General features: G+C 38.7%; 1 protein-coding gene across 4 annotated transcripts in view; it reads right to left on the bottom strand.

Moving 5' to 3' along the window:
* Nucleotides 1-16,276, bottom strand: part of LOC124790136 (myocardin-related transcription factor A-like) — a 101,201-nt gene that overhangs the window by 10,686 nt on the left and 74,239 nt on the right. For 2 of the 4 annotated variants that reach the window (XM_047257721.1, XM_047257723.1), the window contains 3 exons: nucleotides 13,841-14,406; nucleotides 8,354-8,703; nucleotides 211-385 (listed from right to left, as the gene is read on the bottom strand). In XM_047257721.1, the coding sequence (XP_047113677.1) occupies nucleotides 211-385; nucleotides 8,354-8,703; nucleotides 13,841-14,406 (1,091 nt within the window). Of the gene's footprint in view, nucleotides 1-210; nucleotides 386-8,353; nucleotides 8,704-13,840; nucleotides 14,419-16,276 lie in introns of all 4 variants that reach the window. The other 2 variants (XM_047257720.1, XM_047257722.1) reach the window with 2 other exon arrangements.

The following is a 16,276-nucleotide window of genomic DNA, read 5'->3' as shown; positions in this document are numbered from 1 at the left end:
CGAAATAATAGAGGTTACAGCTCATACACTGGCCGACAGGCAATAAGATTTCTCGTGCTCCATTTGCTAGTGGAACAGAAAAGGGACGGAAGGGAATGGTTAGCAACAGTACACTCTGTCATGTGCTCTGCAGTAGCTTGTGGAGTACATACACATATGTAGAGACACCAAAAGAGATGGTACAGTTTTGTATCTGTAGCAAACACACACCTCGATATGTTTCGTTGCTTCGTCATAATGTGGCGGTGGGACCTTTGGAATGATGAAAGCGGCTGTTGTGGCTTCTGTAGGTGGTGCCTGTGTCACACTTACTTTGACACTTCCATCAGCCATAGATGATTGCTGTGTCACAAACGAGCCCAAGAAGTTCGGTAATGATGCAGTCCTGTAAAACGAGAAATCATCAGTTTTAGAAAAATGTTCAGTTGTGTAAATACTGCCTCTGCTTTGTATTAGCACAGCATTTTCTAAAGATCTTGAGAACAAAATAGTGCATAAAAATGAAAGACTAAGGACAGACAATCATGGTAATTTTAGGCCAGCATTTACATCCACTGTTGACATGGTCAGATATACCATGAAAATACTGTCAGCAATATTGGGATCTACTTTTAACTAATGAACTTTAGTGCTTGAAATGAGTATTAATAAATAATTCCAATATTCTGGAACCAGATCAGTGGTATGTTAAGAGCAATTTCATAAAGACGAAATCAGTTGATGACTGTAATCATCATCATCATCATCATCATCATCATTATCATTATCATCATCATAGCAGCAGCAGGAGGAGGAGGAGGAGGAGGAAAAATAGCCACTTGGCTGGCATCCACTTCAGGATAACAGCGTCCTCTAGACTTTTCCACACATTATACTGTCTTCATTTATAGCCATCCATGTCTCTCTTGCATGTTTCTATATCCTCTGCCCACGTTCCACCAGATTGTTATCTTGGTCATTCCTTATATCTTGGGATCCAGCAAAGATATACGAATGTCCTGCTAATACTGATGGAATTTCAAACAAATTTCTTACAGTTAGTGAGGTGCAGCATGTGCTACAAACTGCACATCAGGAGAAAAAAGTATCCACATGGGGCTGACAACGTGTGTAAGGGCTCATACTACCCATCTCAAAAGTATTACATTGTCAGGCAGCACACACCTGAAATGTGCCCATTGGGGCCACACATGTGAGTCTGTATAAGTGGTCTGGCAGTAATTTTCAGCATCACCGCTGCTCCCACCATTGTTCTCATTGCTATTAGAACCATCAGTTTGTACACTGTGTCAATAGTTTGTTCCACTGGAAGATAATCTTCATCTGATTTAAAAATGTGACGGCACTGTGAAGCACACTCTTCTTCACCTTTCCTATGAAACTTTTCTTCTATGATTTATTTGAATCGGCCAATGTGAAATAACGTACTTCTTTTGTAAAAGTTCTTGCACTGTACATCAAAGCTCAGCGGCACAATGGGGCTCAAAGAACTGAAAACTGGCATTCTGCTTTAGTTTTTTATTTTAATAAGGTAATAGTTCCACTTTGTAAATACCATATTTACCCAATTGTAAGACAAGATTTTTTTCCCATATTCGTCATTCAAAAAATATAGGGTTGTCTTATATTTACAGATTAAATTATTGCTGCTGAGGTCAACATTTTTATGTTGTTCACTAGAGTGTATAGGGGTTGTCTTACATTTAGAGATGAAGAATTGAGAAGGGCAGGGCTCCATAAACAATACTTGTTTTCCAACAGCCTCAAGATACGCTGAAGTGCAAACAATACATGACATTGATTCATGTGGTGCTAGTGCAAGAGATTTGAGAATCAAGTCATGGTCCAGGTAGGCTGTATTCTTTTTATTATCCATGTGGATGGCCTATTTCAACTTTTAGTCATTTTCAGACTGGTTTCAGCTCCCAGAGACTGTGGTCATGTGTACGAGAGAGTTGCATTTGTGTGTGTGTGTGTGTGGGGGGGGGGGGGGGGGGGGTTGGTAGTGGGGGTCTATTTTTTACAAACGCCCTGTTAGATGAAATCTCATTTTGTTGTGTCTATCTGTGACACAGTATCTTCACTATATGGCGAGTAGCAATTATCCTTATCCTTTTTATAACATTGTTTTATAATATTGTTGCTGTTGTTGTTTATAATATTGTTCTCAATTGCTTGAAAATCATTAAAGGTTGAAATAGGCCAATGACATACATAATAAAAAGAAAACCACACGTGTCCTCGGAGTATTTTATGGTGGCATGACTGGATAAAATCTTCTCGGTTTTCAAGCCGTGTCAATTCCAATAAAATTCTCGAGCTTTCGATGGATAGCTCCACAGTCATCGTCAGGAGTAAAACCACTGACTGCTGGGACTGCCACTATTCCCCACTTACATACCTACAATTACAGCTGCTGGCACCAATCAGAAAGGGCCGAAATGATGCGTGCGCAGAAGGCAAGTTGGTCAGTTCCAGCCCACCGCGAGACTGAGTGAGGTCAGGTGGCACAAAGGGCCAGTGCCACATCTGAAGCTGCCGCTCCTGCCTCCTACAAGCATTAAGCGTCCAATGTTCCTTCTTTTTGACATCCAAAGCCTGCCCCCACACCCTACTCAGTGTGTAGCCCTGGTCTCTGTTGAAATTGTTGCTGTTCATTCTAATCTCAGCCACCTCTTTTATGACTGAGTCCCAGTATGTTGACGCATTAGTCAAGACTCTCTTTGTAGAACACAGAAGCTCCCAGTTGTTTATCTTATTTTAACACTGTAAGTGAAGCGCTCATTGTTGGGCATTCAGCAACCAATTTGTAGAAGCCTTATATCATATTCCAAATAACTCATGAATCATCAACTTTGCTTTCAGTTTTTCTCTATGATCGTTCTTATGCGGTGTGATAAGAGATGTAGGTTTCTCTTGTCAATCACACATTTGGCAACACGTGACAGAACACATCTCAAATTTATGGGTTGCTTTAGATCAGCCTCGTCCTTGACAAACTTGTGTATGTTCCACACAATTTTATGGCTCCAATGGGTCAGAAGTTTCTTACCACTTACTTTCTTCATCAGCAAATAGGGCACTCACAGCTCACTTGACATTTTCTGAACTGTGTCAAACGAGGGGTGTGGCTGCAGGGGCAGTAACTATATGTCCAAACTGGCTCCTTCCCCAACCATACAAAATCAGTGCAGAGCTGGTGCATGTGCTGACACAGTAGCTCATGATTCACCCGCACCTATACATGTATTGCTCACTATCTGGAAAAAAAGTATTAAGGGACTGAGACTTAGATTAGATTCAATTTTCATTCAACAGACAGAAAAATGAGATGATTCTCATGCATGTGGAACATATCAGAATGTATAATGTAAAAGACACAGAACATTAAAATATAAGACTCGTTTCCCTGGTCATTTGTCAGGAAACTGTTAAAATATGTGAATACATTAAACTGGAACTGCTAATATTTACAAAATTAATACATTGTCACAAATTTACAAAACTAATACACTGTCACAATTAAACACAGTTACACACTTTTAATAACTTCTTCATACACAACAACCTGATCTTCGCTGTTGTGACCTAGTGCTGTCAAAACTGGAATGGAGCAGACATTTTTACTTAAGCTGGTCTAACAGTCCCTGTTAAGATATTCGTCTATAGAGTTGAAGGAGTTGCCTAGCAAAATGTCTTTCAGACTCTTTGTAAACTGTTCTTTATCTGAAACCAAGTTTTCAGTGGTTGCTGGCACTGGCAATTTACTGAAAGTGTGTGTTCCTGAATATTGGACCCCTTTTTGGACCAAGGTAAGTAATTTTAGGCCTTTATGCAGATGCTCCTTGTTCCTAGTATTGTTACTATGTTTTGAGCTCCTGGTTGGAAATAGAGACATATTATTTGCAACAAATTTCATTAAGGAATAAATATGCTGAGAAGGAGTGGCTAGAATACCCAGTGCCTTAAACAGGTTTCTCCATTATGTTCTTGAATTTGCACCGCAAATGAGTCCTGTTACATGCTTTTGCACTCTAAAAACTTTTTCTCAGTTTGACAAGTTTCCCGAAAATACTATGCCATATGACTCCCCTAAGTCATCTAGGGGAGTGAAGCAGATGACAGGCATGTGCAACTGTATAGCTCAGAGCAATAGGTCCTAACCCACAACATTAAAAAGTTAGACTGCTGTGCCATCTAGTGGGGATACCATCATAAGAAAGTTGTCAGACTCAAATGGAACTGGCACGAGACGAGACCAAACTCCAAAGAAAGTACAGCACAAGTTTGATGCTTGAAAACTTCAAGTGGATGCAATCATTAGTTTGTTACATAATCATATAAATCATTATATGGGTCATGCATATTATGCATTTCCTTTTTTTATGTTATGTTTGGAGTTTCAGATACAGACATAAGCTTTGGTGACAGAAATATTGATTATTCAGACAGCCAGGGATTATGAGCCATTAGGGGAGAACAGTTCATCACAGGAAGAAGTAAAAGAGTACCAAATTCAGTCAGTGAAAAAAGTACATGAGGAATCTGAAGCACCAAAGTGATAAGGTGCATATGCTGACAATTATTAAGCTCATTCCAGTACAGTCATATTTAAAAGTGTCCCATATTTGTCCTAAAAATTACAATGATAGAATATGTTACAAAAATTGAGAGCCAGTATTTTCTAGCTATTGCAAAACGGGTCGGGTGATGAAAAAGTCTTAATAATGGGTTGAACAAAAGTGTCAGAGATGAAAATAAATACATAAAAGGAAATCCATCTCCTAAGGTGATGATACAAACTTGCTTTCTGCAAGATGAAATGGACGGGCAGATCGTGATGTACATAGTAAGTTCTTCCAGGGCGCACTGTAAATTTCTGGTATAACTATAATCCCGGCATTGAACTGAAGAGACAAGTCAAGAACAAGAAGTTACTGTTGGCAGTTTCATAAAGAAATTTCCTGCATACAATTACATTACTGCTGAAAAGATACTTGTCAGTAGTACCTTGTACCACGTCTCAATATGTCTAAGACATGCAACATTGATCAACCTGACTGTAAATCTGTGAACACTACTCCTGTATCACTGTTATCTATATCAGCACAGTTTTAATACTTAGTTCAATCTATATTTTCATCACCCAGTAAAAGGTATAAGTCAGTGATGTGATAAGCTTCATTATTAACAGAATTCCTTGTCAGAAGGTTCAGAAAAAAGAGCATAATATCCAGTTGCAGCAATCACAATCAGATAAGTCAAGAGATGTCCAGGCAAGGGAATCAAGCAGTAGTACTCACCCGGTATTGATGTTTCACTTTGAGAGGACTATACCTTCTCCAGTACTAACAACAGGTATGCTTTATTATAAATGCCAGTTCTGGGTGCATAACCTTGGGATTCGTGATGATATTTTGAATATGGGATACACGTATGTCTTAGGTGAAGGTATTGTACCCACTGGTGGCCAAGAAATTGCATCAAGTTTATAGAGACAGATAAGCTACCTTTCTAAAACTAAATGAATACTTAATTTGGACAGTGATTCCTGTGGAGGGCAAAACACAAGCATTAAAGTAATTTTGCTCCTGTCATTTACCCTCCAAAGTTCAAGGTGATTACCTGTATAGGTACCACACAGATGACTGTAAGCTGTGATACAGTCAACAATGAAAAAGAAGCCACACTTGTGGTTAATAAAAGACTTAACAGCACTTTTTCTCACGTTCAGTTTTGGAAAAACATATCACAAACCAAATGAAGTCTGCAAATGCGGAAAAAGTACATAGGCTCAACATTTGTTGGCTGTAGCTGTAAAATAAGAAAACAAAGAGCCATTTATCTAAATATAATTTCAAAGAAGTTTCTCCCTTAATAGAAATAAATAAGCAAAAACCAAACAGAGAAGAGTCACAAAGCTCTGAACTGGAATCTTTACCAATACTTTACCAATAAATCAAAGGAAATACAAAAGAAAAGAAGGCTTTCTTATAGTATATGTCTCCTGTGCACCATTATTAGCAACCTAAGGGTATGAGACAGGCGAAATACCCTCAGACTTCAAGAAGAATATAATAATTGCAATCCCAAAGAAAGCAGGTGTTGGCAGATGTGAAAATTACTGAACTATCAGTTTAATGAATCACAGCTGCAAAATACTAACGCGAATTCTTTACAGACGAATGGAAAAACTGGTAGAAGCCGACCTCGGCGAAGATCAATTTGGATTCCGCAGAAATGTTGGAACACGTGAGGCAATACTGACCCTACGACTTATCTTAGAAAATAGATTAAGGAAAGGCAAACCTACATTTCTAGCATTTGTAGACTTAGAGAAAGCTTTTGACAATGTTGACTGGAATACTCTCTTTCAAATTCTAAAGGTGGCAGGGGTAAAATATAGGGAGCGAAAGGCTATTTACAATTTGTACAGAAACCAGATGGCAGTTATAAGAATCGAGGGGCATGAAAGGGAAGCAGCAGTTGGGAAGGGAGTGAGACAGGGTTGTAGCCTCTCCCCAACGTTATTCAATCTGTATATTGAGCAAGCAGTAAAGGAAACAAAAGAAAAATTCGGAGTAGGTATTAAAGTCCATGGAGAAGAAATAAAAACTTTGAGGTTCGCCGATGACATTGTAATTCTGTCAGAGACAGCAAAGGACTTGGAAGAGCAGTTGAATGGAATGGACAGTGTCTTGAAAGGAGGATATAAGATGAACATCAACAAAAGCAAAACAAGGATAATGGAATGTAGTCGAATTAAGTCGGGTGATGCTGAGGGAATTAGATTAGGAAATGAGACACTTAAAGTAGTAAAGGAGTGTTGCTATTTGGGGAGCAAAATAACTGCTGATGGTCGAAGTAGAGAGGATATAAAATGTAGACTGGCAATGGCAAGGAAAGCATTTCTGAAGAAGAGAAATTTGTTAACATCGAGTATAGATTTAAGTGTCAGGAAGTCGTTTCTGAAAGTATTTGTATGGAGTGTAGGATTGTATGGAAGTGAAACATGGACGATAAATAGTTTGGACAAGAAGAGAATAGAAGCTTTCGAAATGTGGTGCTACAGAAGAATGCTGAAGATTAGATAGGTAGATCACATAACTAATGAGGAGGTATTGAATAGAATTGTGGAGAAGAGGAGTTTGTGGCACAACTTGACAAGAAGAAGGGACTGGTTGGTAGGTCATGTTCGGAGGCATCAAGGGATCACAAATTTAGCATTGGAGGGCAGTGTGCTGGGTAAAAATCATAGAGGGAGACCAAGAGATGAATACACTAAGCAGATTCAGAAGGATGTAGGTTGCAGTAAGTACTGGGAGATGAAGCACAGCTTGCACAGGATAGAGTAACATGGAGAGCTGCAACAAACCAGTCTCAGGACTGAAGACAACAACAACAGCAACAACAAGGGTTGAAAATAATACTGTTACTGGACTCTACAAAAATGACAGATTTGGATAAATGGTTTTTGTTCTTGGTAAGTGTATCATTTGTAACTTACCAGCGCCAACAAACCTTAATCAAGAAGTTTTATTTGGCAAGACATACATAACCTTCTGTAATTATTATTAAAATGTTTAGTAGTTCAATTATTTGAATGATTTATATGTCTGTTATTTATTTATATACGCAATAAAAGAAATACATGTTTGTATCTCTCACATTTTTCCAGAGAAATGTGGGTTACGTACCTATAATCCTGAGCCATCCAACTCTGGAATGCATGAGGAAATTTCAAACTTGGTATAACATGTCCCACAATCTACGGAAACTATGTCACTATTGAGGAGGGGTAAAGGCATGCCTGGGGCAATACGTAAAAATAATTGAAAGCAAATAGTATATAGATTTTGTTCCTTCTCCTATCTAATATAAGATGGTATAAACACAAGTACAATGGGAAACCATCAGCCAAAGTTGGAAATTTCACTTTTTTCCCATTTTCAAATTATCCAGATAGTCAAAATGGTGTTTCCAAAAATACAGATAATTCTGTATGCATCGTAACTGTTCATTTGCAGTTCATAATATGTATATATTTTTCTTGACACGGGTATTGTATTTTTAGAAATACCGTATCGACTATCTGGATGATTTGAAAATGGCTTCCAGCCCAAAACTAGTACGGCTCCCAGCCCAAAAAAAGTCATCGAGTAAATAAAAAAAGTGAAATTTGGAACTTGGGTTGGTTTTCTGTTGTACTGATTAACAGAAGTTGCTGACCTGCAATTATTCCAGCATGCTGGAAGTTCAGGATACATACGCACCTGGGTAGTGCCAGTTAACTAGCTGCTAAATAAATAAAGAAAAAAGCTACAAAGTGAGTAGAACTCGTTACGTGCCATACCTGTGGTGCCCAGGCTGCGTGAGCCCATTGACACTTGCAGCAGCAGCTGCAGCAGCAACCTTCTGCAGGTTGATGTGGTTGAGGACAAGCGCTGCCTGCTGCTGGTCCAGCACGATGCTGCGGCGGATGTGTGGGTGGGCACTCTGGCCATTTGCTGTACTGCTAGAGTTGCTACCGACAAGCATGTTGTTCGTGTTACTGTTTTGATTGTTGTTGTTGTTGTTGTTGTTGCTACTGCTGCTGCTGTTATGGTTACTGTTGTTGTTGTTCTGCTGTTGTTGCTGTTGCTGGTGATGGCTGTTCTGACTCTGGAGGAAGGCTGCAAGGCTTGCCTTGGCATTAATGACCTGTTAAAACAAATACGAATTGTCTTAAAGATTTCTCTTGAAGAGCAGCTTTCTATTTCAGTTGTGACATACATAACTATATTCTTGAATCTGTCGTTGGACGGACTAAGTGTATGTAATCGGAAGGCTAAGGTATTTCTAACTACGATTTCTGGTCAAAGTTACTGTAGTAGCAAAAATGATGGTTACAAAATTATAAATAAGCATTTCTTTTGTCTACAGTAGCCTCAAAACTATATATTTGAGATGAAGATTTTATTTTGGAAATTATGTCATTTAAGCCTTTAAATGCAAACATTTTAAGTTAGGCTTTGCTGTGACTGTTATTGATAGTGATTGGGACAAGTTTACTGTTACTTGTCACACTTTATTTTATTTCCACTACACATTTCAGAGGTCTAAACCTCCATCGTAACGTGGATTTATGTGAATTAATACAAAATGTATGTGTTTTGTTTACTACCTTTGTGTAACATGCAGTGCTGTCTAGTAGCCAAAGACAAAAACAAAACACTTAGTGCATGGGTCATAGTTTTGTAAAAGAAATTCACATTTCCATAACTCAAAAAGGAAATTTCAGACATTGTTGTTAACATGTACTGGAACAGTAGATTTCAATATGTTTCTTTGGATCATATTAGATATAATTTTTGACACACAGTGGAGATCACAAGGTAAGTTAATAAACAACATAAGTCCAGAGCGTAGCCAAGTTGTCTAAGCATATATCACAATCCAGGAGTAAGGCCATATCACAAAACATTACCCAGGCAAGGTCAAAGTATTACGTTATCTAATGGCGGAGGTGCTGAGTCTCACCAATGTAGAACGTGTCATAAAACAAGAAAACGTAATACATATTTACAAAAAACGATAAATACGCTGAAGTTACTTCTCGAGATCCTAAGTGAAATGGACCTCTTGGATGCAGAATAAGTCAAAAAAATCTTAAAACACGTATTTGTTTAAAAGAATTCTTAAATTTTTAAGCTCATTACTAAACACTGTACAAGCAGAAACACATTTATAATTTTGTAAATGCCATATTATGTGAACTGCAAGTAATAGAAAAAAATAACTGGTATAATGCAGTGTGATGAATACCACTGTACCACGCATCTATAGAAGAGTAGGCATTTTTCAAAGTTAAGTAAGTGAGCAATACAGTTGAAAGCAGCTGTGACATGATCTGTATGAATTTAATGATGAAATTAGTTGTAGCAACATGGCAAATGGTGCTAGAGTATGAAATAATTTCTAGTGAATAAAAACAAAGAACAGTGTTTTACTCAGAGGAAATTTGGAGCTGAATTATTATTTAGAGGAGCTGAATTATTATTTAAATTACAATCATAATAAATACAATGTGACTGCAGCAGTTAAAAGCCCACCTCCAGATTTAACACCTCAATCGACAAACACTTTCGATAGGAATGATTAAATGCACCTGGGTGGCAGTCGGTGTGAACGTGTTTATGATAAAACTGTGGACTTGCTGGGGCTGCAAGCTTTTATAAAATATTAAAATCTATTGAGGATGTTATAAAGTAACACTAAGAAGCTTCTTTCCCAGCATTTATGGGTCTTCACGAGCGAACTAAGTTTCACATATTTCAGAAATCTTACACCAGTGGAACAAAAGAGATGGTTCTGATGATGACTGACAGTGGAGATCACAAGGTAAATTAATAAACAACATAAGTCCAGAGCGTAGCCGAGTAGTCTAAGCATATATCACAATCCAGACACAAAAACTGCAGCCTCAGGCAGTTTGGCAACAGTTGCCTTTTCACGTGTGTGTGTGTGTGTGTGTGTGTGTGTGTGTGTGTGTGTGTGTGTGTCATCTATTTTTGATGAAGGTCTTATGGGCTGAAAGCTTTATTTGTGACAGTCTTTTTGTTGTGCCTATGTGCAACTTAGCATCTCCGTTATATGGTGAGTGACAACTTTCCCTTTCATAAAATTGTTACATTGCATTCTGGATTTTCCATTGTTTGATTTCTGCTATCCAATGGTATGTGCATAAGGCTTCAGTGACTACTAAAAGACTGGCTACAATAACTGGGCTGTGGTATACCAGTAAACACTCATCAGAGGGTAACACCATCTCTCATATTTGCTGCAGATGCTGCACCTGGCATAATCATGAGCTGTGGCTGTCACCTAGAACTCGAATATCTCTGACGGATTCCCTGTATCGATACTTGAGCTAGCTGGTGGCTCTGAATCATCCACAGATACCACACGTATCAAAGTGCGAGATGATGAGAGGAGCATCAGGCCTATCTTCACAACTGCTCGTACTTACACTGCTCCTACATTTTTCAATTGAAAAGAAAGTTAAAAACATACCTAAAAGAAAGTTAAAAATTTACTTCAATACTCACACCTTCTACAAATCAACAAAGTTTGTTGTAATGTAAACAGACTTCTGTTGTCACTGATGTAAGTAATTATTTTCTATGGAAAAATGCCAATGCAATCAAGCAAATATTAAGCTACTAATAGAAAAGAGGAGTGGCTGTGTAGTACAACAATACAATCCATCCTGTATTTTCCATTGTTTGTTTAGACAACAGCTATTTCTAGAGTAGCAGCTTTTCTGCTACACTCATCCTACATAGTACAAAACAGTACAGTGACAGTTCACTGGCAATATAGTTTACAGATTCATTTTTTGAAGAATTGCTTCACTTCTGTTCACGAATACTTTGACTCGTTCCAAGTTCTTGAAGGTTCTGATTCTTGCAGGTGTACATGGAACAATGTGAGTGAATGAATGGGTCAATGAAACAGTGAATGAAATGAATGAATTAACAACTGGGAGCAATGGGCTGAATTATAAAGAGATACTGAATTATCAGAAACTGAGCAAGGCTGAAAATTTCAAAAGATACGTCCACACAGAATTATATCTACACACACACACACTTTTTATTGATGCCAGGAAGAGAGAGAGAGAATTCATTCCAACCCCCACTGCCCTCCCATAACGATTTAAGAATGAAACATGGCTGCCTTGTGTGTGTGCGAAGATTAAGCAACAAACAGTACAGTTGTGTCATTCAAAATTTCAAAGCTGCAATCTTTCCACAAAGGTCAATACGCAAGAAAAAAATGAAGGCAACTGTGTTCTGTGAGCAAGCAGGTATAAGAGGCACAGTAATAGTGAATGTTACTGTGCAGAGATTGTGGCTAATATCTAAGGTCTATCCTCAAAACACTTAACAGGCAAACAGGCATGTCATTCAGAACAAACAATATGCAAAGCTGCCTTTCACCAGAACAATACACACCCACACACTGCAATATTTGGTAACCACTCTCAGGTGAAAACATTTTAATCACCCCCCCCCCCCCCCCCGCCCAAAAAAAAATAAAGTTGTAGCAGAATCTGTTACTCAGCAATTATCATTTTTTCTGCATTTCAAAGAATAGCTTGATCAACGAGGTTTTTGCACAAGTTGTAAAAGCACTGGCAGCATTTCCAGTAGATGTATACGTCCACAACACTGTGCATGACATAATCACCTGTTCCAGAGTGTACCCGATAACTATTTGTATGAGGACTATTATGTTCCTAGCTCCAAGAATTACGAAAATTGTGTGTGGCAAAGAAAATATAGCTCACCTGGTCATCAAACATCCTTGCAAGCAGCAATGCAATTTGTCTTTCAGCTTCCAAATGCATAAGCACTATCCTTTAGTAAACTGTCACAGTTTCTATGACCTCAATAAAAAGGAACACGTGCCATCCTATGTTAAAAAATTTAAAAATTCTAGAACCTTTAAGAGATCTTCTACGAAAACCAATATACACTTGATGCTTTCCATTTTTTGCACAATTGCAGCATCCATCACAAAAAATTCTATGGTCTCAAAATGACAGTTAATATTCTATGCACAGACAATAAAACATATGGCTTTTAAAATTTATGATAAACATAAAGGGCATGAAAATATTCAGCACGGAAATTTGGCTCACTTTACCCTGCCAGTTGAAAAGTGCTAAATACTCATGGATGACAATTTCACAGTTTGAACAAGAAAACTCAACTATACTGTTCTGTAGAGCATGTGAACTACAGTGAGTATTTTGTAAATATACCATGGTAATGTGAGTAAAATACGTAAAACTTCTAAATGACTGTTATTAAAAACAGTTTTGTTGTAAATTTTGAGGTATCTTCTGTACAAGAATTCAAATGATTTGAAAATGATGTTAATGGATATTTATGCCGGCTCTTGGTATGACAAGTTTATATTCACAGATATAGTTTCATTCCACTTGTGTTTGTTTATTAATAACCACTCATTAGCTTACTAGGCCATCATCAGGTAATAACTGGCTAGCATCTGCAAAGCACCAGTGCACAAGAAATCAAAATTTGAAAAACACGGAATTTCAACTTTGGTTTTTGTGCACACTTGTGCCTTTGTGGACACTAGTCAGCTGTTACTTGACTACACCTACATACATACTCCATGAGCCACTGCATGGTGCACAGTAGAGGCTACCGGGCATGACTATTAGTCATTTCCTTTCCTGCTCCACGGGTCACACTAGTATTCTACATGCGGTCTCCTTTACCGATGAACCATACTTTCTTAAAATTCTCCCAGTAAACCAAAGTCAGTAACTCGTCTTCACTAGTATCATCCTTACTTGCTCATTCCATTTCGTATCACTTTGCAACATTATGCCTAGATATTTAATCAATGTGACTATGTTGAGCAGCACACTACTAATGCTGTATTCAAACATTACAGGAATTTTTTTCTCCCCCCTACATTTAGAGTTAGGTGCCATTCACCACATCAACTAAAAATTTTCTCTAAGTTATCTTGTATCCTCCCACAGACACTCAACAACGACACCTTCCAATACACTAACAGTGTCGTCAGCAAGCAGCTGCAGATTGCTGCTCACCCTGTCTGTCAGGTCATATAGACCAATAAGCTAAAACTGGATAGTAATAAATAAATATTGCAGAACAAAACAGAACATCTTTGCTTCTCACCTTTAAATATGGTTAAAAATTTTACACTGACACATGAATAAATTACAATCAATATTTCACCGTTTTACACTGATGCCGACTGCACACTTCATGGGCTACTGTCAACTTCGTTCACATACCTGCTGCTGCTGCTGCTGCTGTTGCTGTTGTTGTTGCTGCTGCTGTTGTTGCTGCTGCTGCTGCTGCTGTTGAAAGGCAGCATGCTGTTGCTGCTGCTGCTGAGCCTGCTGCTGCCTCTGCTGCTGCTGCTGCTGCTGCTGCTGCAGCTGCTGTAGTTGCTGCTGCAGCTGCTGCTGGGCCTTCTTGTGCTGGAGGTGCTGTTGCAGGATGAGCTTCTGCGGCTGCGATACGGCGGTAGGTGCTGCAACAGTACCCGCTGCGCCGGCCGCCCGGGTCTGCGTCTGCGCCGCAGCCGCCGCCGCGGCTGCTTTGCTGCGCATCTTCTGCAGTTGCAACTGCATCTGTGACTGGTGCAGCTGGCGTTGCAGCTCCTCGATGCGCCGCTGCTGGTCGCGGATGATGTCCTCCGTGGCGGCAGGTGTTGCTGGCGTAGCGGGACTGCCGCACGCCTCCATCTCGACGTCAGCAGACGGCGCGGGCGACGGTGCACCGCCGGTCGCACTGACTCCGGGTGGGCTGGGTGCGGCCGTCGACTCTGTGTCCGCCGGTGAAGATGGTGCATCAGCTGTCGAGAGGCCTGGGTAATGTAGGTGTTAACTTTAAAACGACAAATTTGGACTATGTCTTTTACACTTAATGAGAGGTTTCTCTTCCCTCTCTTTCACTACATGCCTGAAAAGTACACAAAATCTCTCTAGTTTTAATTTTTTAACACAGTTGCCAATACTTTTAAATATTTCTTGCTTATAACAGAGTAGAAATGGATGGAAATAGGCAGCTGGTCAGACAAAAAAAATAAGATTTTTATCTTTCCCATGTGTTTATTAATTGTATCAAAAAGAGAATTTGTTTGAGGAAACTACTATGAAATCTATTTATCGGCAGTACTTAGTACTTCATCACCAGAAGGTAAGTACTGGTCATGCATCTATTCCATTATGTGTGACTAAAGCTTTATTATGTAAAATAATTAAATTTTGTACTTTATCATTTAGTTCCCATACTTGTGATTATGTACTGTATCAGACAGTAGATGCCCAATTCATATCGGTGGATGGCTTTGTTGGCTGTAGCATCAGAAATGCACTTCCAGAACTTCCGCTCTCATTTTCCACTTAGTAGACAGGGTTTGAACTAGTCACACTAGGGTACACCCACTGTTATTTGTATCTAATACCATCTTATGTGACTGGAACTTGAAGTCTGCATTAAGTCCTGGTAAGCAGTAATTATTAATTGTTTTCAAAAATGTGTCATGTCAGTTTATGAACACCTCTTCACACAGTATTACTACACACTTTTCTACTGAATGTAATCTCAATTACACAAGTTCTCTTCAAAGCTTTGGATTATCAAAAATAAAATCATTTTGCTGTGCCAGAAATAAGGAACTGCCATGAGCTATATGAGAAAATGCGAACTGGGGAAAGAAAGAACCAGAAAATCCCAGAATGAATCTTTCACTCAGCAACAGGATGTGTACTGTTTTGAAATGTCCTTACAGATCAAAACTGTGGCTCTCAGCACGATTCTCATAATTTCAGGCAATGATCCTGCTAACTGAGCTGCCCACACGTAACTCGTGACCTGTTCTTTGGGCACAATAGGCCCTACACTGCAGATATGACATTTATAAGGAATATCCTTTCTTCCAGGAGTGTTAGTGGAAAAGAGCCTCTGTGATATTTGGAATATACGTGTGAGGTACTGGAACAGCTGAAGTTGTGAGGGCAGCCCCAAGTTTAGGTTTTACTATTTATGTTCACTTTTAATACTGCAAAGAACCTTGTACACTTAAGCCAAGGATGCAAACTCACTTCTCCAAATGCATCATTTGACTTGTGCTTTATCACTAATTCGATGTGGACAGGCCAAAGTTCAGTATCCCACTAATGAAGAGTCAAGCACAGATAGTGCATTAGTTAAGAGTATTCCCTGCAAAAATATAGTTCTAGATTTGATTCCTGGTCTGACATGTAGAAAGAAATCTCCCAAGAAGATGCGAAAAGAAAATTACTGTCGTATCACTTTGCTCAATGACAATATACTTTATCGTAATAAATAACTTTACAGTTACTCCTAAGCTCAAAGAACTTTGACAAGAAAAATAAATTCCAATATGTACCTGAGTCACACTAAAGAGAAAAAAATAATATTTACTAAATTGCAGCACATATAGACACAAAGAACAAGAAAAATAAACCCTAGTTTTTGGGAGCAGATGTTCCTTAATCAGGATTAAAGAGGAAAGTCAGCCAGGACTCCGGATTTATGGAAGTACAGTATAAGAGGGAAATTAACACTTAGTAAGCAGAGGATATTATCTGTTACACAAAGACCTATAAAGATGGTTAAACTCATTAAATTAACTATATCAAAGCTATGTTAATGTTTAACAAAATAGTCTGCAACACAAAACTAGGACACAGATTAGT

This window comes from Schistocerca piceifrons, chromosome 3 (assembly GCF_021461385.2).
Source record: "Schistocerca piceifrons isolate TAMUIC-IGC-003096 chromosome 3, iqSchPice1.1, whole genome shotgun sequence".
In the NCBI taxonomy this organism is placed as follows: domain Eukaryota; kingdom Metazoa; phylum Arthropoda; class Insecta; order Orthoptera; family Acrididae; genus Schistocerca; species Schistocerca piceifrons.
This window is presented reverse-complemented; position numbering and strand designations above follow the sequence as displayed.